The sequence below is a fragment of the Somniosus microcephalus genome, chromosome 2 (genome assembly GCF_052327205.1).
Source record: "Somniosus microcephalus isolate GS21.2 chromosome 2, FLI_Smic_1.0, whole genome shotgun sequence".
Classification (NCBI taxonomy): Eukaryota; Metazoa; Chordata; class Chondrichthyes; order Squaliformes; family Somniosidae; genus Somniosus; species Somniosus microcephalus.
The window spans coordinates 157,887,879-157,908,485 of NC_140988.1; the positions used below are offsets into that span (position 1 = coordinate 157,887,879).

At 42.1% G+C, this 20,607-nt stretch overlaps 1 protein-coding gene across 3 annotated transcripts in view; it reads left to right on the top strand.

The window, feature by feature from the left end:
* Window positions 1-5,656: 5,656 nt before the first annotated feature.
* lin54 (lin-54 DREAM MuvB core complex component) overlaps window positions 5,657-20,607 on the top strand; it is an 82,219-nt gene continuing 67,268 nt past the window's right edge. For 2 of the 3 annotated variants that reach the window (XR_015073252.1, XM_085964805.1), the window contains exons 1-4: window positions 5,658-6,667; window positions 9,258-9,937; window positions 19,274-19,367; window positions 19,459-19,601. Coding sequence is in view for 2 of the 3 variants with exons in the window: in XM_085964805.1 (XP_085820931.1) it covers window positions 9,284-9,937; window positions 19,274-19,367; window positions 19,459-19,601 (891 nt within the window). In the remaining variant the exon portion in view is untranslated. Of the gene's footprint in view, window positions 6,668-9,257; window positions 9,938-19,273; window positions 19,368-19,458; window positions 19,602-20,607 lie in introns of all 3 variants that reach the window. The other variant, XM_085964818.1, reaches the window with a different exon arrangement.

Consider the following 20,607-nt stretch of genomic DNA (forward strand, 5'->3'; position numbering starts at 1 on the left):
ACAATGGCCCAGATTCCAGACAGAGTCGTTTGCAAATCTTGCCACCTCAGAGCTGAACCCAATTGGAAATGAACAAGAGAGTTGGGGCAGTGGCCACATGTTAAGGGAGTGGGTGACTTGTTGATTGTGTTGCCCTCTGAGAAGTTTCACGTGCTGCAGGCAGAAGCGGTAGAGGAGCTGAGCTCAGCCGGCTCCCAGCAGCTGTGGTGGCCGAGTGGTGAAGGTGTTGGATTGGAAATCCTAATTCCGCACAGGTTTGGATCCTACCTGCGGCGGATCAATTTATTCTTTCGTCTAGTTCACCTTGGTGATCCCTGGCCCTGAAACTGCTCAGCCGGCTCCCATGGTGATGAGGGCAGCGTGTCCTTCCTCTTTTGGTGCCGTGGTTCCGGGGGCCTGTGTACAGAAACTCCGCGTTCAGCGCGGAGCGTATCAGAGCGGGCCAGTTCAGTGCAGCCAGCCACCACTATGGGGCTGGACCAAGCCTTCAAATCAGTGGGAGATTGGTAGATAAACAACGTGTACCTCATCTTATTAAACCTAGACAGGTGAGTGAGTTGCTGAGTTTTACCTGCAACAGGTGAGTAAGAAAGCACTTTGTTGCTGTCAGATGGCAGTGACATGTTTTAGGAGAGGAAATGAGAAACGAGTTTGTGTGCGAATTTTGAGTTGTATGTGAATCCACTTTTTAAAATAAAATGATCCTACTGCAGATGGGTTTGTAAGATTAGGCTTTCAATCATTAGGTGAAGCATTTTAGCAGAGGGAATGAGTGATTAACACAAGTTTAACTTATTTTTATTTGCTACTTTTTACTAAATCCAATGTTGCACCAGGGGTGGATTTATGGTTTTAGTCTTGTTGCTGATGAAAGTTAATAAAAACCTTAATAATAAAAAGTGGGGAAAATTGCAGCTTACTTTTGAAAATCAGAATTCTGGCATCCTGTTTATATTTTTAGAAATGTTGAGGCACCTCACTTTCTATAGGCCAACCCAATTAGTGCATCTGTCTTCTGAAGAATTCAAACTTCCTGGGCGCAACAAAGGTTGCCTCTTGTGTTGGATGGTAGAGTGAGTGTGGCTAGCTGAAGACACAGCCGTCATTGGTGGAACGATTAAAATCGGGGAATGTGCAAGAGGCCCGAATTGGAGGAGCACCGAGATCTCGGAGGGTTGTAGGAACTGTTCCTTGTAAGATGTGCAGCCGCGCAGCGATCTGTAAGGTCCCGCACACTTAAATTCAAAGGCCGTGCGCAGTGAGTTGGAAAGCTTGGAGCGGTGGGAAGGGCCCAATACACAGTGGCCCAGGAATCCTCACAGAGAGTTGTTTATGACCTCGGAGCCGATCCAAATTGGAATAGCATTTGCAAAGATACGGAGCCCTGGAACCCGGTGAGCGTTGTCTTGGGATTCTGTCAGTACTTTTTTCTGTGGAGACAAGTGTAGTCCGTTCCCGGAGACTGAGTGGCGGTTACACTTTGGAACAACACAGGTGGAGGCATAGCACATGTACAGTGGTTGCTGGAAGGAGGCTACAGCAAACAACTTTTAGGCCCCCGGTGAAACAAAAATGAGAATTTTTTTTTAATTCGGAAAATTGTTTAAAGCTGAAAAAAATACGGGAAAATTATGTTGAATGTAAGTTCCAGTTAAATTTTGCCAGGTGTTGTCCCCTTTTTGAAAGAGTTTTTCAGGGTTGTTTAAATCATGTTGAGAGAGGGGAAAATGTTTGTGTCTGAGTCTGTGAGAGACTGAGGGAACGGCAGCAGAAAAAGAGGAAACCGCTTCTCCAAAACTGATCCCAACTCATCGCCAAGGCTGCGGATAGATAACCGGCCTCCTTAGGATTGGGGAGTTTAACCACTTTATTCACTTTCTTGTTTGAGCTCTGTTTGGAATTAGAGTTTATTTTATCATTTTTGTTGTATGTTTAACGACGGCGTTGAAGCGGGAAAGAGAAGAAACTTGGAGCAACTTCTTCTGTCAAAGCTGTAACTAGATTTTTAATGAACTTTTCACAAAAATGAGTGTTAACACTTTTCCCACCTAAGTTTCGAATATGATTTTGGAAGAAACGAGCAAAAATCAATTTTCCCCTCATCTAAACAAGTTTCAACCAGGTCTTGAAGTCCAAATACTTTTAAAGAGGCTCAAATGCTTAACACATTTTAAAATTGAAATTTCTCTTTGATTTTGAGCGATCGAGTGAATTGAGTAGCTTTACACAAACATGCAACCATGCTGTTGAGGAGGGGGAGGATTTGTAGGAGTTACATATTACTTTTTATTGACCTTTTTAAAAATATATCATTAAAATGTTTAGGAAGAGAACCAAAAAAGGGGGGAAAAACACAAACCATTTTATTTTGTCTGTTCTATAGTCCTAACTAGTCTCAGGAATAATGTAAATATACATTTCCTCTTAATCGTTTAGTGGAGTGTTAATAGAAGCAAGTTATGTAATGTTGTAGAAAAATTGCAGGAAGCTACTTTAGAAGAAAACACTGTTTATTGAGAAAGACACAGGCAGTACTTGATTAAACCGATGTACAATTTTGATTTGGTATAAATGTTTGAAATAGGAGATTAAACATTGAGAGTACAATGGAGTTTGTTTCCCACTATTTAATTGCAAATTACCAAAAAAAAAAAAAAAAAAAAAAAAAAAAATAATTCAACTCTTTTTGTGATAAGAGCAGGGATTAATATTGTGGAGAATGTTTGAGAGAAAAACATTAGAAGCGAAATTCTTAAATTAACATCTTTATGTCATCATATTAGTTAACATTTCCACGTCAGTTTGATTGGTTTTCCTGTCCAAGAAGAAAGATGAATGATTTAACAAAAATAAACAAAGCTTTTCCTGCTTTTTGTTTTTAATTCAGTATGTGTTTTTCTGCACTTGTGAATAAGTGCTGCATTTCTGACATGTTACGTGGGGTGGAGGCGGGGCGGGGGGGGATGCTGGTTCAAGAAGACAAGCTTTATTCATGGAAGTGATTGAAGTTGAAAATACGGATACCCGTTTTTGTTCAGTTCTTTTTTAACACTGTGAACTACAGCACTTTATATTTGTTGGTTGTCTGGTTGCATTGTGATTAATATTCTAATTACTTATGTGGACGTACAGCACGTCAGCGCCATAGGAAAGCCGCTGCTTGTGCAGCCATTGCTATAGTGATGTGAGGGATGGGCTAATACGTTCAAATCTTTAGAATTAATACATATTGCACGAATAGATATGCCTCTTTCAGCTCACCTTGGACTTTTGGATTGTTTGTTGCTGCAAAACTGTGTAACTGAGTGACGTTTCTGAAGTGTTAATGCATTATTATGCAGTTCTTTTATATCCCAGTCATTTCTGACAAGTAATTTAAAAAAAAAAAATAGAGTTTGTACATGACGAACTAAAAGCTTTTAATTAATTCTACCGTAAACAAACTTGCACAATAGGCATGTAAATGACAAATTAATTTCTATATAGATAAATGTGAGGTGGTGCATTTTGGTTGGAGGAATAAGGAGACTAAATGGAGTAGAGGTGCAAAGGGATCTAGGGATATAGATTCACAAATCATTAAAAGTAGCAACGCAGGTTAATAAAGCAATAAAAGTGCAAATAAAGGTAGTGTCTGACTAATTTGATTGAATTTTTTGAGGAGGTAACAAGGAGGGTTGATGAGGGTAGTGCGTTTGATGTAGTTTAGCAAGGCTTTTGACAAGATCCCACATGGCAGACTGGTCAGAAAAGTAAAAGCCCATGGGATCCAAGGGAAAGTTGGATCCAAAATTGGCTCAGTGGTAGGAAGCAAAGGGTAATGGTCAACGGGTGTTTTTGTGACTGGAAGGCTGTTTCCAGTGGGGTTCTGCAGGGCTCAGTACTAGGTCCCTTGCTTTTTATGTGGTGTATATCAATGATTTAGACTTTAATGTAGCGGGCATGATTAAGAAGTTTGCAAGTGAGACGAAAATTGGCCGTGTGGTTGATAGTGAGGAAGAAAGCAGTAGACAGCAAGAAGATATCAATGGACTGGTCAGGTGGGCAGAAAAGTGGCAAATGGAATTCAATCCAGAGAAGTGTGAGGTAATCCATTTGAGGAGGACTAACCAGGCAAGGGAATGCACAATAAATGGTAGGTTACTGAGAAGTGCGGAGGATCAGAGGGACCTTGGAGAGCATGTCCACAGATCCCTGAAGGTAGCAGGACAGGTAGATAAGGTGGTTAGAAGGCATATGGGATACTTTCCTTTATTAGCCAAGGCATAGAATATAAGAGCAGGGAGGTTGTGCTTGAACTGTATAAAACGCTAGTTAGGCCACAGCTAGAGTACTGTGTACAGTTCTGGTCACCACATTACAGGAAAGATGTGATTGCACTAGAGAGGGTACAGAGGAGATTTACGAGGATGTTGCCAGGACTGGAGAATTTTTGCTATGAGGAAAGATTGGATAGGCTGGGGTTGTTTTCTTTGGAACAGAGGAGGCTGAGGGGAAACCTAATTGAGGTGTATAAAATTATGAGGGGCCTAGATAGAGTGGATAGGAAGGACCTATTTCCCCTAGCAGAGAGGTCAATAACCAGGGGACATAGATTTAAAGTAATTGGTAGAAGGATTAGAGGGGAGTTGGGAACTTTTTTCACCCAGAGGGTGGTGGGGGTCTGGAACTCACTGCCTGAAAGGGTGGTAGAGGCAGAAACCCTCATCGCATTTAAAAAGTATTTGGATTTGCACTTGAAGTGCCGTAACCTACAAGACTATGGACCAAGAGCTGGAAAGTGGGATTAGGCTGGATAGCTCTTTTTCGGCCGGCCAAGACACAATGGGCTGAATGGCCTTTTTCTGTGCCGTAAATTTTTATGATTCTATAAAGCACTAGGGTTCATTTTTAAAGGAATGGAATTCAAAAGCTAATGGCCACTTACACAAGATATCTGAGGGTTGGTTCAGCACAGTTGGGGGTGGGGGATAGACTTTTTTTTCTTTTGTACTGTAAAATAAATTCCTCTTTTCCCCATTGGGCTTATGTTTCAAACAAATAAGGCCATAGTTGTGCTTTATTGTGGAGTGTGCATTAAGATTCTCCTTAGAAAGAAAAACTTACATTTATACCGCGCCTTTCACAACCACCGGATGTCTCAAAGCACTTTACAGTCAATGAAATACTTTTTGAAGTGTAAGTCACTGTTGTAATGTGGAAAACGTGGCAGCCAATTTGCACACAGCAAGCTCCTACAAACAGCAATGTGATAATGACCAGATAATCTGCTTTTTTCTTTCATGGGTTGTGGGCGCATTTATTATTCATTCCTAATTACTCTTGAGAAGGTGGCGGTGAGCCGTCTTCTTGAACTGCTGCAGTCCGTGTGGTGAAGGTACTCCCACAGTGCTGTTAGGGAGGGAGTTCCAGGATTTTGACTCAGTGATGATGAAGGATCGGCAATATACTTCTAAGTCAGGATGTTGTGTGACTTGGAGGGGAACTTGAAGGTGGTGGTGTTCCCATGCCCCTGCTGCCCTTGTCCTTCTAGGTGGAAGAGGTTGCGGGTTTGAGATGTGCTGCCGAAGAAGCCATGGCGAGTTGCTGCAGTGCATCTTGTAGATGGTGTATACTGCAGCCATGGTACGCCGGTGGTGGAGAGAGTGAATGTTTAAGGTGGCGGATGGGGTGCCAGTTAAGCGGGCTGCTTTGCCCTGGATGGTGTCGAGCTTCTTGAGTGTTGTTGGAGCTGCACTCATCCAGGCAAGTGGAGAATATTCCATCACACTCCTTACTTGTGCCTTGTAGATGGTGGAAAGGGATAAATATTGGCCAGGACACCAGGGATAATTCCCCTGCTCTTCTTCGAAACAGTGCCTTGGGATCTTTTACGTCCACCTGAGAGAGCAGACAGGGCTTCAATTTAACGTCTCATCTGAAAGATGGCACCTCCGACAGTGCAGCACTTCCTCAGCACTGCACTGGAGTGTCAGCCTAGATTTACGTACTCGAGTTCCTGGAGTGGGACTTGAGCAGCAAGCACAAGTGAGCACCGTTCCGCTACTGGTTTAAGTATTGTGGTGTTTTAAGGACCTGGTTTAATAGATGTTAACATATTCTAATTCAGTGCTGTTATTATGGACCTCAGTCATGAGCTCGAAGCTTGATGGATGCAACCAAATGTCGGTGTTCATCCCTAAAATATGCAATGTCAATACTTGCCCTCATGCTTGCCTGGAAGGTGACCTTTGTGTAATTTGTGGCTTTAATCTCTATCTGCTTTTTGCTGCATATGTACATGATAAAGCCCAGGCCATGTTGTGACCATAGTGCTACCCTGGAGTAGTTTAGATCCTCTTGGATTCCAGGACGAAAGTGGAGCTATAACAAGTATAAACAAAGCTTCAAAATGAAGAGAAAAGGAACATTTCCCAACACTGCCAGGTGCAAGAACATCAATCCCACTCATCTAGTGTTCAAATTTGGTATTTCAGATTATATGACTGCAAAAAGGAGTACATGGCATTGGTTCTTATCAGCTCTGCAGATATATGCCATTATTTGTGTATATGATTGTCACAGATCCCATTAATTGTTGTATACTGAAGAAATGTCAATGCAAAAGATTGGATAACTATCAACATGTAGCCACAGAAGATATTTTGAATCACCACTCTGAAGCAGAGTAAGTTCACAGGCAACTTTTAAAAATTTGAACATTTTTCCTGTTAATTGTCAAATATTTGTATATAACTTTTAAATCAACATGTAACCTTGCTTGTATGTTCAGAAGTACCTAGTTAAAATTCACTTGTAGATTCTGCAGACCGCCCTGATATATGAACTTGTAGAAATCCCCTCACTTTCGCTCTCCCCTTCGCTCACTCTTTCTCTCTCGCAACCCTCCACTGCCTCTGATTTGTCACGCTGCTTGTCTAACATCCGGTATTAGATGAGCAAAATGTCCCCATATTAAATATTGGGAAGACCAAAGCCATTGTCTTCTGTCCCCGCCACAAACTCCATTCCCATCCATTGACCCAATCTCTCCCACTGACCACTGTTTTAGGCTGAACCAGACCATTCGCAACCTTGGTGTCCTATTTGACCCTGAGCTGAACTCTGACTCCATATCCTCTCCATCACTAAGACCACCTACTTCCACATCCGTAATATCACCTGTCTTCACCCCTGCCTCAGCCCAGCTGCTGCTGAAACCCTCATCCATGCTTTTGTTACCTTCAGACTCAACGATTCTAATGCTCTCTTGGCCAGCCTCCCATCTTCCACCTCCATAAACTTGGGTTCATCCAAAAGTCTGCTGCTCATATCCTAACTCGCACCAAGTCCTGTTCATCATCCCTGTTCTTGCTGACCTACCTTAACTCCCAGTCTCCGAACACCTCCATTTTAAAATTCTCATCCTTGTGTTCAAAACCCTCCATGGTCTCGTCCTTCCTTGTGTCTGTAACCTCTTCCAGCCCTACAACCTTTCGAGAACTCTGCGTTCCTCCAACTCTGGTTTCTTGTCCATTACCCACTTCCTTAACCCTACCATTAGTGGCCGTGCCTTCAGTCATCTAGGCCCCAGGCCCTGGAATTCCCTCCCTAAACCCCTCTATCTCTCTCCTCCTTTAAGACCCTCTTTAAAACATTTTGGCCTAGAAATTCGGTTGGTTGCGCCAGGGATTAGCGCCTAAAGAGGGCAATAACTGGGGCGATAGCCAAATTCCGGTGGGGCGCAAGGCGTTTAGCGCCTCTCCCTATATTGAGTATGCATTTAGCGCCGGCGCTAACGCTTAGCGCCCGCTCATGGGCGCAGGCTAATTATGATGTCATCTGAGTGTGCAACGCCTTTTCGGCGCCCCAGACGGGAAATTCAGTGGCGCCCCCCTCCGTAGCGCCTGGCGCTATTAGTGACAGTTTTCCTGGGCCTTGCCAAGTCGCTTTCGGGCTGGAGGAGCGTTATTTAAAGGGGACTGGTGTGGTTTAAAAACGGCACACATTTCTGGTGCACAACTTCCTCGAGAGCTACAAAGAGTTGCTGACCTGCACACTGAGAGCCATTTGACCACTGGGCCCACGCTGGCAGAGGAACAGCAGCCTTCTGACCATCGCCTTGCTGTTGGTGAGCCTTGACAACGGGGAACCTTCCTGTGGGCACTTATTATGGGGCCTGCATTGGAGGGGAACGTCCTGCTGCTGAATCATCTGGAAAGGGCACTGAGACGCTGGGAGAGGGGGGCGGGCATGGCCAGACGGAGGAGGGCCAACGGATGTCGCCACAGCAGACCTTACGCTGGCAGGGTTTTCCGACAGCAGTTTTCCTACATGAACATGCCGGAGGAGCAGTGTGTCAGAAGGCTGCGATTTAGAAAGGAGGTGGTGACTGAGCTGTACCAGCTGCTTCAGCCAGATCTGCAGCCGGTCTGATACCCCCAAGCCTGTGAAGGGCAAGATGCATGTAAATAGCAGGCATGGCCATTGTAAATGAAGAAAGTGTTTCATTACACAAAATGTGGTTCCTTCAAACATGAGAAAGCTATGGCAACAGAAAGCAAAACGAACACATTGGCACATAACTGGCTCTCACACCCGGGAGACTGTCCAAAACATAAATCACATTCCGACCATCTTCCTTGGCCTTGATTCCACTGCGCCAACCAAAGCATCCAATGCCCCATCAGTGAGGCGTTCCGCCCTCTGCCTCACCCTTTCCATTTCTTGCTAGGCTAGTGCGCCACAGGTAGGCTCCCACCGCTTTGAAGGCCTACAAGGCAGTGAGTGTGTCTGGTGATGCCAATTGACCTGCCCCTTTAAGAGCTGGCCGGCACCAGTGTGTCTCAGGGAAAGTGATTATTGAAAGCACCTGTGCTGCGCCCCGCCACAGCGATATTGGGTAGCGCCTCTGCGTTAGCGCCTTAAGAGTCGCGTGCAGCGCCTGATTTACTGCCGCAAACACCATCAGGGGCGCAATGACCCAATATCGCACCAGGTGGCGCTAAGTCACAGCTGGCGGTACTCTTAGCGCTTCGCCAGATCTAACGCCCCAAACGGGGCTATACCGAATTTCTAGGCCTTTCTCTTTAACTAAGCTTTTGGTTATCTCTCCTAATGCAAGTTGTTGTTGAATAATGCACATTGAGCTGGTAGCCACCAAGGATGAATCCTGAGAGAACTTTTCTTTTTGCCAAGTCTGTTTTTAAAACCTGATACATGGTTATTTCAATTGCTGCAGCTGCAGATTTTACTTTTTTTCTCGCCTTTTGTTTCAGTTACCCAGTCCTCGCAAAGCATTAAGATGGAGGTGGTATCGGCTGAGGTGAATAGCCTGCTTCCTGAGGAGATAATGGACACAACCATCATCGAAGATGACAGTATTGAGGCTGTCACGATAACATCAGAGCATGGGGATCCCGTTCCCATGGAAACTGAACTCGAGGAAATTGTAGATCCAGATGAAGGCAAGAACTCTCAGATTCTGTCGAGCATTGCAGACCACGTCACTGTGTTGACAAATAGTACTATTATTTTAAGTGACCCAAGTGTAAAAATGGAAGTTAATACTGAGAGTGCATCAAAGACTACTGGTAAAATTGACCTCCCAAGCACAACTGCTGGAACACCTGTGACTTTAGCAGCAAATCAGATTGTCCTTAATCCAGTATCAGAACCCTCTGATTACCACATCTCCAGCCAAACGATTAAGTCGGAGCCAGTAGGACAACAGCTGGTAGTGACTACACTTGGAAAGTCCAGACAGTCCATCGTACTTTCATTGCCACCAAGTCAAGCAGCCCACCTTCAAGTCTCATCTCAATTACAAGCCATGGACCCCCAGGTGCAGAAACAAATCAAGGTGGTTACTCTTGGTGGAAGAGTTGAGGGAAAGGCAGCAGCTGGAGTATCAAATGCATCAGCTCAGACTACACAAAATCAGATGAAAACTGTGCAGGTAAGAGATGAGATGTTTCTAATTAAATTCAGTTACTGTACTGAAGCTTAATAGATTGCAAATCTGGTGAAGGTATTGAACACTTAATGACGACAGAACCGGAGGTGTCAACATAGAAAAAACCCTATCTATGTGACATTTTCATTAGTGAGCTGTGTACCTCGTGAAGTTGTTTTGCAGTACAGTTAGCTAAAAGTGACAAGCTGTGCCTGTCAAGTGGGTATTGGGTCATGGCTAAGTGACATTAGAACATTGCCCTCTCTTTCAGGTTCTTTTCTCTGTCTTAATTTATCTCCCTTTCTCTTTCCTTCCCTTTTTCTCACCTCACAGCCTGCCTGACTCTGGGATGAGCTTTTAGTGCTTTAATAAAGGGCTTTCACTGCTGCTGTGAATGCTAGGTTCGTCGCCTCTGTTGCTTTCTCTTATTCCTTAGCGAGAGAAATGCTGAATGCAGATCACACGATATTGCAGATGAGGGAGGGCATTTAGTTCAACTTAATTCATTCATTCCTGAGTCAGAAGGTCGTGTGTTCAAGTCTCACTCCAGAGACTTAAGCACAAAAATGTAGGCTGACACTGCCAGAGGCGCCGTCTTTCGGATGAGATGTTAAACCGAGGCCCTGTTTGCTCTCTCAAGTGGACGTAAAAGATCCCAAGGCACTATTTCAAAGATGAGCAGGGGAGTTATCCCCGGTGTCCTGGCCAATACTTATCCCTCAATCAACATCACTAAAAACAGATTATCTGGTCATTATCACATTGCTGTTTGTGAGAGCTTGCTGTGTGCAAATTGACTGCCGCGTTTCCTACTTTACAGCAGTGACTACACTTCAAAAGTAGTTCATTGACTGTAAAGCGCTTTGGGATGTCCTGCGGTCGTGAAAGGCGCTATATAAATGTAAGTCTTTTTCTTTCATTGCTGCTTCTAGTTGTTTCTTATGATTCCAGTTTCTTATGATTCCAGTGTCTTTGTCTCCACTACTTTTATCCAGAAATCAATTCCAAGTGAATACTCATTGTATGAAGAAAACCCTCCTGATATCTGTCCTAAAGTTAGCATTTACTAGTTTGAATTTGTATCCCTTTGTCCTACTGCCCCTACTTAATTTAAAGTAGTACAGTATTCTAGATTAACCTTTTCCATACTATTTATCTTTTATATAGCTCTATAAGATCGCGTCTCCAATATCTCCTTTCTAGGCTTAAAAACCCAGGTCTCTCCAATATTTCCTCAGACATCCGACGAGAGATCAGCCTTGTGGCTCTTCTCGGCAATGCTTTTGGCATCTCAATATCTCGTTGTTCAGCAACCAGAACTGGACACAGTACTCGAGGTGTGGTCTGACTGGAGCACTGTGTGCAGTTTGATCATGATTTCCTCTGTTTTGGCTGTGTAGTTCATTCAGCTATTGGCTTTGTTGATTGCTGCTATACATGTTGAGCACTGAGTCTTCTAAAACTCTTAGGTTTCTTTAAACTTCATCCGTGGCTATTTCAAAACCATTCATGAAGTATTTATGTTGCCCATTTTTCCTTTTATGCACAATACTTTATATTTGTCTGCATTAATTTTTATCTGCCATTGGTTAGCCGATGTACATGTTTTGGTTAGCTCATTCTATAGTCTCTGGTCTGCCTCTCATTCCACAACCCCTCCTTGTTTGATGTTTGAAAATTTAACCAATTTGCATTGAGTTTCAAAATACTAGTCACTGTAAATTTGAAGAGTAGTGGTCCAAGCACTGAGCCCTGGCAGGCCACTCAGAACTTCCTCACCACCCTGACATCACCTCTCCAGCCAGTTTCTTATCCATAACTACCACTTTAAGTTTAATTAGTAATCTTTCACATGGAACTTCAAATACATTTTGGAAGCCTAACAATGTCAAGGAGTTTGGTGTAGGCGACTTGGGTTATCACTTCCTCAAAGAAATCAAGGAAGTTGATCAGGCAGGATCTTCCATATCTAAACCTGTGTTAACTGCTGTTTATTTACTAGGTGATTATTGTACAGATATTCCTCAAGTCTACTACTGATCAATTCCATTAATTTACATGGAATCAAAGTAAGACTAATGGCTCTGTAGTTGCCTGCCTGTGTTTTGTTACCGATTTTGAATGTGGGCACCATGTTGGCCTGTTTTAAATCTATTTGTATTTCCTCAGCGTCCATAATTGTCAGTGCCTCGCAAATCTCCTCACTAGTCTCTCAACCTTCTGGGATAATACCAGCTAACCCTAAGGATTTACTTGTTATAAGACCTAGAACAATACGTCATAGAACCAACCAGGGAACAGGCTATTTTAGATCTTGTAATGAGACGGGGTTAATTAGTAATCTCATAGTAAAGGATCCTCTGGGGAAGAGTGATCATAATGTGATAAACTTTCACGTTGAGTTTGAGAGTGAAATACTTCAGTCTGAAACGAGAGTCTTAAACTTAAATAAAGCCAATTACATAGTTATGAGGGGCGAGTTGGCTAAGGTAGATTGGGAAATTAGATTAAAAGGTATGATGGTAGATAAGCAGTGGCAAACATTTAAATAAATATTCCAAATTTCTCAACGAATATACATTCCATGGAGAAATAAAAATTTCACAGGAAAAGTGATCCATCTGTGGCTAACTAAAGAAGTTAAGCCTAGTATTAGATTAAAAGAAGAGGCTTATAATGTTGCGAAGAATAGTAGTAAGCCTGAGGATTAGGAGTGCTTTAGAAACCAGCAAAGGATGACCAAAAAATTGATAAGGGAGAAAATAGAATGAGAGTAAACTAGCAAGAAATATAAAAACAGATTGTAAGAGCTTCTACAAGTCTGTAAAAAGGAAGAGAGTAGCAAGAGTAAACATTCGTACCTTAGAGGCTGAGACAGGTGAAATTATAATGGGAAATAAGGAAATGGCAGAGACTTCAAACAAATATTTTGTATCTGCCTTCACAGCAGAAGATACAAAAACATACCAAAAATTTTGGGGAACCAAGGGGCTAATGAGAGTGAGGAACTTTAAAGTAATTAAGATCAGTAGAGGAAAATGTACTTGAGAAACTAATGGGACTAAAAGCTGACAAATCCCCTGGACCTGATGGTTTACATCCTTGGGTTCTAAAAGAGGTGGCTGCAGAGATAGTGGATGCATTGGTTGTTATCTTCCATAATTCCCTAGATTCTAGAACGGTCCCCGCAGATTGGAAGGTAGGAAATGTAACCCCACTATTCTAAAAAGGAGGGAGAGAAAACGGGGAACTACAGGCCAGTTAGCCTGTCGTCTGGAAAGTGCTGGAATCCATTATTAAGGAAGTGGTAACAGGGCACTTAGAAAATCATAATATGATTTAGGCAGAGTCAACATGGTTTTATGAAAGGGAAATCATATTTGACAAATTTATTAGAGTTTTTTGAGGTTGTAACTAGCAGAATAGATAAAGTGGAACCAGTAGATATAGTATATTTGGATTTCCAAAAGGCATTCGATTAGGTGCCCCATAAAAGGTTGCTACACAAGATAAGGGCTCATGGGGTTGGGGTTAATATATTAGCACGGATAGAAGATTGGTTAATAGACAGAAAACAGAGAGTAGGGATAAACGGGTCATTTTCTGGTTGGCTGGCTGTAACTAGTGGGGTGCCGCAAGGATCAGTGCTTGGGCCTCGGCTATTTACAATCTATATTAATGACCTAGATGAAAGGACTGAGTGCAATGTATCCAAGTTTACTGATGATTCAAAGCTAGGTGGGAAAGTAAGATGTGAGGAGAACACAGAGCCTGCAAAGGGATATAGACAGGTTCAGTGAGTGGGCAATAAGGTGGCAGATGGAGTATAATGTGGGGAAATATGAAGTTATTCACTTTGGTAGGAAGAATAGAAAAACAGAATATTTAAAAAATGTTGGTCAATACAATATTAAATGTTGGTGTTCAGAGAGATTTAGGTGTCCTCGTACAGGAAACACAAAGCTAGCATGCAGGTACAGTAAGCAATTAGGAAGGTGATGTGCCTTCAATAACCACAAAACTAGAAGTTATAGACTTTAACAAGTTGGCTTTTAATCACTAAGATCTGAGCTAACATCTCAACACACCGACTGGCTCACAGGAATGAGTCATACAGATCCTGAGATCTTTAAGTAAGAGAAGTCAGGGGCGGAGCCAAGAGCCAAGACCTGGAACCTTCCAGGTTAGCCAGGAAAGAAGAAGTGAAACTAAACACCGTGTGGGGGAGGGTAATATACATGAGTGCAAAACGAATACAGGCAAGACAAACAGATTTCATTACAGAAGGCAAATGGCATGTTGGCCTTTATTGCAAGGGCGTTGGAGTACAAGAGTAAGGAAGTCTTGCTACAATTGTACAGGGCTTTGGTGAGACCACACTTGGAGTACTGTGCACAGTTTTTGTCTCTTCATCTGAGAAAGGATATGCATGCCTTAGAGGCGGTGGAACGAAGGTTCATTAGATAGATCTCTGGCATGAGAGGGTTGTCCTATGAGGAGAGATTGAGTAGATTGGGCCTGTACTCTCTGGAGTTTAGAAGAATGAGAGGTGATCTCATTGAAACACACAAGATTCTGAGGGGATTTGACAGGGTAGATGCTGAGAGGTTGTTTCCCCTGGCTGGAGAGTCTAGAACAAGGGGCATAATCTCAGGGTAAGGGGTCGGCCATTTAAGATTGAGATGAGGATGAATTTCTTCACTGAGGGTTGTGAATCTTTGGAATTCTCTACCTGAATGGGTGGTGGATGCTGAGTCGTTGAGTATATTCAAGGCTGAGATCGATGGATTTTTGTACTCCTCGGGGAATCGAGGGATATGGGGATTGGGCGGGAAAGTGGAGTTGAGGTCAAAGATCAGCCATGATTTTATTGAATAGTGGGAGCAGGCTCGAAGGGCCATATGGCCTACTCCTGTTCCAAATTCTTTTGTTCTTTAATCATGTCGTATTTTCATCTCATTTACATTGAAGTTTTGAGTTATACCTTGGTACTCTTTTTTTGGGTTGTGGTGTGCATGTGTTATCTTTTGACTACTTTTTTGGAGATGGGGAGGAGTGAGGCCACGAGTGATTTTAAACACAAGAATGGGAATTTTAAGTTGGAAGTGTTGGCAACTGGGAACCAATGTAGGTCAGCAAGAACAAATGGGTGAGAGGGATTTGGTGCAGGATAGGATTCATGATCCTGCTTGTGCTGTGCAAGATGCTTGGCTCCAGACATAGTGAAATGTCATTTTTTTCATGGATATCCTTTGATCCATTGTTTGAAAACCATTAGGGGACACTTTGTGCTGTGGGCTCATGCTCACTCGGGACTGAATTGAGTCTGTCTAGCTGGATTTATTTTGGACCCTTATTGCCAACTCGGAGGTTATCATGCCATCAGTCTGGGCTGGATTTGGACCCAGGTCCTAGAGGTGTAAGTCCTGACATTGTCTAATCTACTGCACTAACCAGATCCCAAAAGTAAATTTTAATGCTTTGATCAATAGTTTATAAACAATTTCTGCTGAAGTTGTGAACTAATCTAATATTGAGCTGTAGACAAGTTTTTCTTCGACTGATTTTATGGTGCAAAGAGCATGAGAGAATGCAAGAAGAAAATATTATGTTTTTCTTATAGTGATGGGACAGGTTTTGCTTTGAGAATTCATCTTGCATTCCGAGGTAAATGCTAAACATTAGTAATTTTCTTGAAGAGCAAGTTACATTGATATATTTGAACATCCAACAGCGAATACAGAGCACACCGGTTTCCTGCCCCCCACTATCTCTGTGCATGGTGTGTAAGGGACCTCGAAGGGAGGAAATAATGTAAAATGTAGCAATTAAAAAATATATATATACACATACCATGCATGTGTGAAAGTCGCCATCAATAGCAAAGCACTTAACCTTTACGAGGTGTTGTAATGAACTTCATTACAAAGGTTTGTGTTCTATTTCTCCCCCTGATTATTTGAGGTTAGTCAATGCTGATTTAAATAGTTGTTAAAGCTAACGATTTAACTCCCTCATACTAACAATGTATGATTTACAGGCTGTAGTTAAGACACCCTAGATTTATGGTAACACAAGCTGAAATGTTGTAAAGCAGTAACACATCAAAGGGTTTAAATAATGAGCATTTTGAACTGACTTACCACCTGTGATGCTGCCTCAACTCCAAGCTGGGATACAGTTTTGTAACACTCAAGTCAGACTCTTTATTATGTACCGCTGGAGTTCTTGGGGGCTTTTCTGTTTTCTTTTTGCATTTGAGCAGTAGGTGTTATAATAGATAATGGATATCAGGCTTCCCCTGGAAACCTCCTTCCTATCTGATGCTAGGGAGTACAGGAAACTTTGTGCTATCCGGCACCGACGGGACCGAGCTGTTGCCGTCCCATCAAAACTGCCGGACAAACCAGCGCTAATGTTGAAACATACGGAGATTTTGAGCTCCGTATCTGGCAACAAACCCTGTTGCTTGCTTCTAAACAGTCGGCCGTACCTTGCAAGCGTCTCTGTAGCTTAGCAACAGCTTCAGCGAGACCTTGCAGAGCCTGACTGGTGGAAAAAAAAGCAACGAAAAGAAGAAAAAAAACGAACGAAACGGCTCCTGATTTTTGCCGGTGGCTCGAGCATTCCGGACAGTTAACCTCCGGATAAACCAAAGTTTCCTGTACTAAGTTTAATTTAACTGTGATAGGGAAATAAATACACTACTGTACAGTATTTGCAGTACATATCCACATAGATCATTAAGCTGGTTTCACTTCTGAAGAGCCACATTATTCTTGAGTTGTTTAAATTCACGTGTCTAACAGCCATGTTTTTCTTGAGATATATTGGCAAAGCAGAACCCTGAAAAGCTGACTGTTGAAACTGGCTGTAGATATATTGAATTCATTAAATAAATATATTAAACCTGGGTGGTGAGGGGTGGGGGGAGAATTGTAGATTAATAGCAGTCAGTCTCTTTTAAACACTGCAGCCATAAAAATGAGTTCTAAAAGGGAGCTAACCACCACATTTTTAAGTATTGGTTTAAAAAATTGCAACAAGTTATCAATGATAGCTTAATTTTACAATCTGCCCTTGAATAATCTGTGTGAGATAGGGAAATTAGAGCTACAAAGATACAGCCATCACTCAATACTCCTTGCTCGTTTTTACATTGTTATAGTTGCAACTATTTCATTTAGTTGCTATTATTTGGATCCCAAGTCGACTGTTTCAGCTTTAAAATGTCACAAAGTTATTTTTGTACTTGAGCAGTTAAAAGGATTAAACAACATTTTCATCTTGCTGCATCTGCTATTCAATGGAATGTCTTTTGATCATCATTTGATTTGATTTATTGTAATAGCACTAGTGATGTGATTTTAAATAAGCCTGCATACAACAAATACTTCCCTTGATGCACTTTCTCTCTTTTGGTCCCCAGAAATAATGTTGTACCAAGGGAGAGCTTCTTGGCAATACATCAATCCACTAATTTTACATTTAACTATAAACAAAATTCTATTTGCATGAAACATTTGAAATCGCATTTGCCGCAGTGCAGATCTTTTTAGTTGGAGAACTCTAACTAAATGACTGCAGTAGAACTACCATTATTTTGTTTCCCTGGTGAATAATGGAAATTGGCAGATTAACAAGAATCTGCAAAATTTGGTTATGCATATATGACACAGCAATGCACTAGTCACAGAAATAAGGGCAAATGCAATACAATAAAACATTGAATTCAATCTATTGTGGGCTGTGAGATTGATTTATGTTCGACAGGGGTGGTTGATGTTCGAGGGCAATGCAATGAGGTGACATCTTCCATAACTCTTTGTCTCAAATTCTGGCAGAGTATGAATAATAGAGGTTCCACTATATTCAAAACAATTGCATTATAATCTTAGAATCACTCCTCGTTACCCATTTCTTCAGTGTATGAAAAGCTCACAGACCAGCATTCTTTAGTCGGATCTGAGCGTTCTGCAATTAAGAGTCCTGAATGACTACAGAGCTTCTAAATCAGTGAAATGGAAACCAAAATTAAACCACTGTTATTTCCTTTTTTTAAATTGAGCCTAAATTAATATCCAGTATGAGTGTTCTTGCATGAAACACACATCTGATTACTCCCCCTCCCCCTTCTCCTACACCCCTGTGCCAAATGGCTGTAGAAAGACATTCTTCCTTTTGTGCTCCAGCTATTTCCACAAATCTTTGGCTCAAATTTATTTTCTCCTCGCTTGCCAGCTCTCCTGGCAGGTTCTCTGCCTGCTTCTATTGGGTGGTATCTATAAAAAGAAGGAAAACTAATAAGTAAAATCAAACGAGAAAAAAATTGGGATTGAAGAATCAAAGATTCTAGAGAATATTAAAAATACATTTTTAAATTGCATCAGTTATGTTTCAATCACAACAACAACAGCTTGTATTTATATAGTGCCTTTTAATGTAGTAAAATGTCCCAAGGCGCTTCACACGAGTGTTATAAAACAAAATTTGACACCGAGGCACATGGAGAAATTAGGGCAGGTGACCAAAGGCTTGGTCAAAGAGGTAGGTTTTAAGGAATGTCTTAAAGGAGGAAAGGTAGAGCGGTGGAGAGGTTTAGGTAGGGAATTCCAGAGCTTAGGCCCTAGGCAGCTAAAGGCATGGCAGCAAATGGTTGAGCGATTAAAATCTGAGATGCTCAAGAGGCCACAATTAGAGGAGCACAGATATCTCGGAAGGGGGTGCGGGGTTGTAGGGCTGGAGGAGATTGCAGAATTAGGGAGGGGCGAGGCCATGGAGGGATTTGAAAACAAGGATGAGAATTTTAAAATCGAGGTGTTGCTTAACCAGGATCTCTTCACATTCTGCAACCTAATTTGGAGTCCAAATGTCCAGTGCCGTGAAGTAGTGAGACATATTTGGGCTAAATGACGTAACCAGACTCTGACTTTTGCCTAAAGTCTGCTACCTATAACGTACAAGTAGAAAATAGTCAATCACCCCTGGCGTTATACACGCACACGTCAGAGGATTTGGTCTCTCACCGTCTCTGCTGTCTTTGTGTTGCTGTTTCTGTCTCTCTTTTTTTCCTCTTTTCTTCCTTCCCCATATCTCTTGTTGGTTTTCTCTCTCTTCCCTTTTTGGATGGGTAGTGTGGCAGGGAAAGGACCCAACAATGGCTGCAGGCTGCATTTGGACTGGTCCAGCTAGCCTGTCTCATCCAAACAGTGTGCAGCCTACATGCACTATTACACCCTTCGTGTGACAGAATCTCCTGGTAGGGGCCCAAAACCAGCAAAAAAGGCCAATTTAAGGATTTATTATTTTTTTATTTACTGAAGTTTATGTATTTTGCAGATCGCCAAGAAATGCACGCCCACTTCTGCTGCAGGACCAATGATCACAAAATTCATCATTGCCAAACCCGTCCACAACAAGAACCTTATAACAGGTCATTCTACCACAGTTCTTATGTGAACTTTATTCTGCAGAATGTGTATATTCAAATGTATTTACTTTTGTTTTTTGTGGTTATTTTGCAGGTAGAGTTCTTCCTCAGAATACACTTGGAACTGCCCCAAATACCATCACCATTTCTGAAGGTGGTATTGGGTCCAATCTCCATTCTGCAGCACAACAGACCGCTAACAAGATAGCTATCTCTCCACTGAAGTCTCCAAATAAGGTTCGCTCTCTCCCTCTCTGTTTGGAGCGGGGCAGGGGTTTGGGGGGGGGGGGGGGCGGGCGGAGGTGGTGGTAATGGGGGGAAGGAATTTGGAAAAGTTTAAAATTTGAAGTCTGGAATTGACTAATTTTATTTGACTTATATTACTTTTAAAATTAAAAAATTGTGAGGTTGATTCTGTGCTATTACTAGCTATTCCCACTTATCCTCTCCTCTCAAAAAGGAAAACAACTGAAAGAACAGTGGTACTGGGTAGCAGTCAATTATACTATTTTTCACCTGGGGTCTGAGTTTGAATCAGTCTTAGCCACATAGGATGAGTTTTTTTTTCTCTTTGTAAGGGTCTTGTGTGAAATGAGTTTGAGCAGTCTTAATCTAATTATTAAAGGGAGTGGGTCATGCTGCACATTTACCCATAATTTGGTAGAACTTAGTAATGGTGTACAAAATGGAGGTGTCATGCTGATTCGCTTGGGTTGCTCCTCTTCTGAGGCATATTGTTGGCGCAGAGAGGAGCAGCTTTACTCTGCATTTAATCCAAGATATACCTGACCTGAAAGTGCTTTATGCATATTGGTTCTAACACATTGCATTTGTTGGCAAGGGGAGGAGGAGGAGGACATCCAATGTTTAGCAACAGTAATTTCACAGAAGAGGGGGAAACTAGTGAAAAAATCTTTTCATTCATGTGTCACTGTACAACATTAGATTTGTCATTACACAATCAAGGTTCCTTGGTACCAAGCCAAGGCTTCACATTTGTTGAGAAAAGTATCAGTGTTGTGCTTTGTGCCACAGAATTTCCCATCTTATTATGTATAGCTGGTTTTGTCATAACAGCATGGAAAATACTGGATGGTTGGCAATGGATTACTATCTGTATTCCACTACCACCATCCATTCATCTTGTTAGAAATTGGTTTTGAGAGTGGTATTGTAGGCAATTTAAAGTAGCCCTTGAGTGATGGGACTTTGCAGAATAATGGCATGTTATAGAATCTCCCAG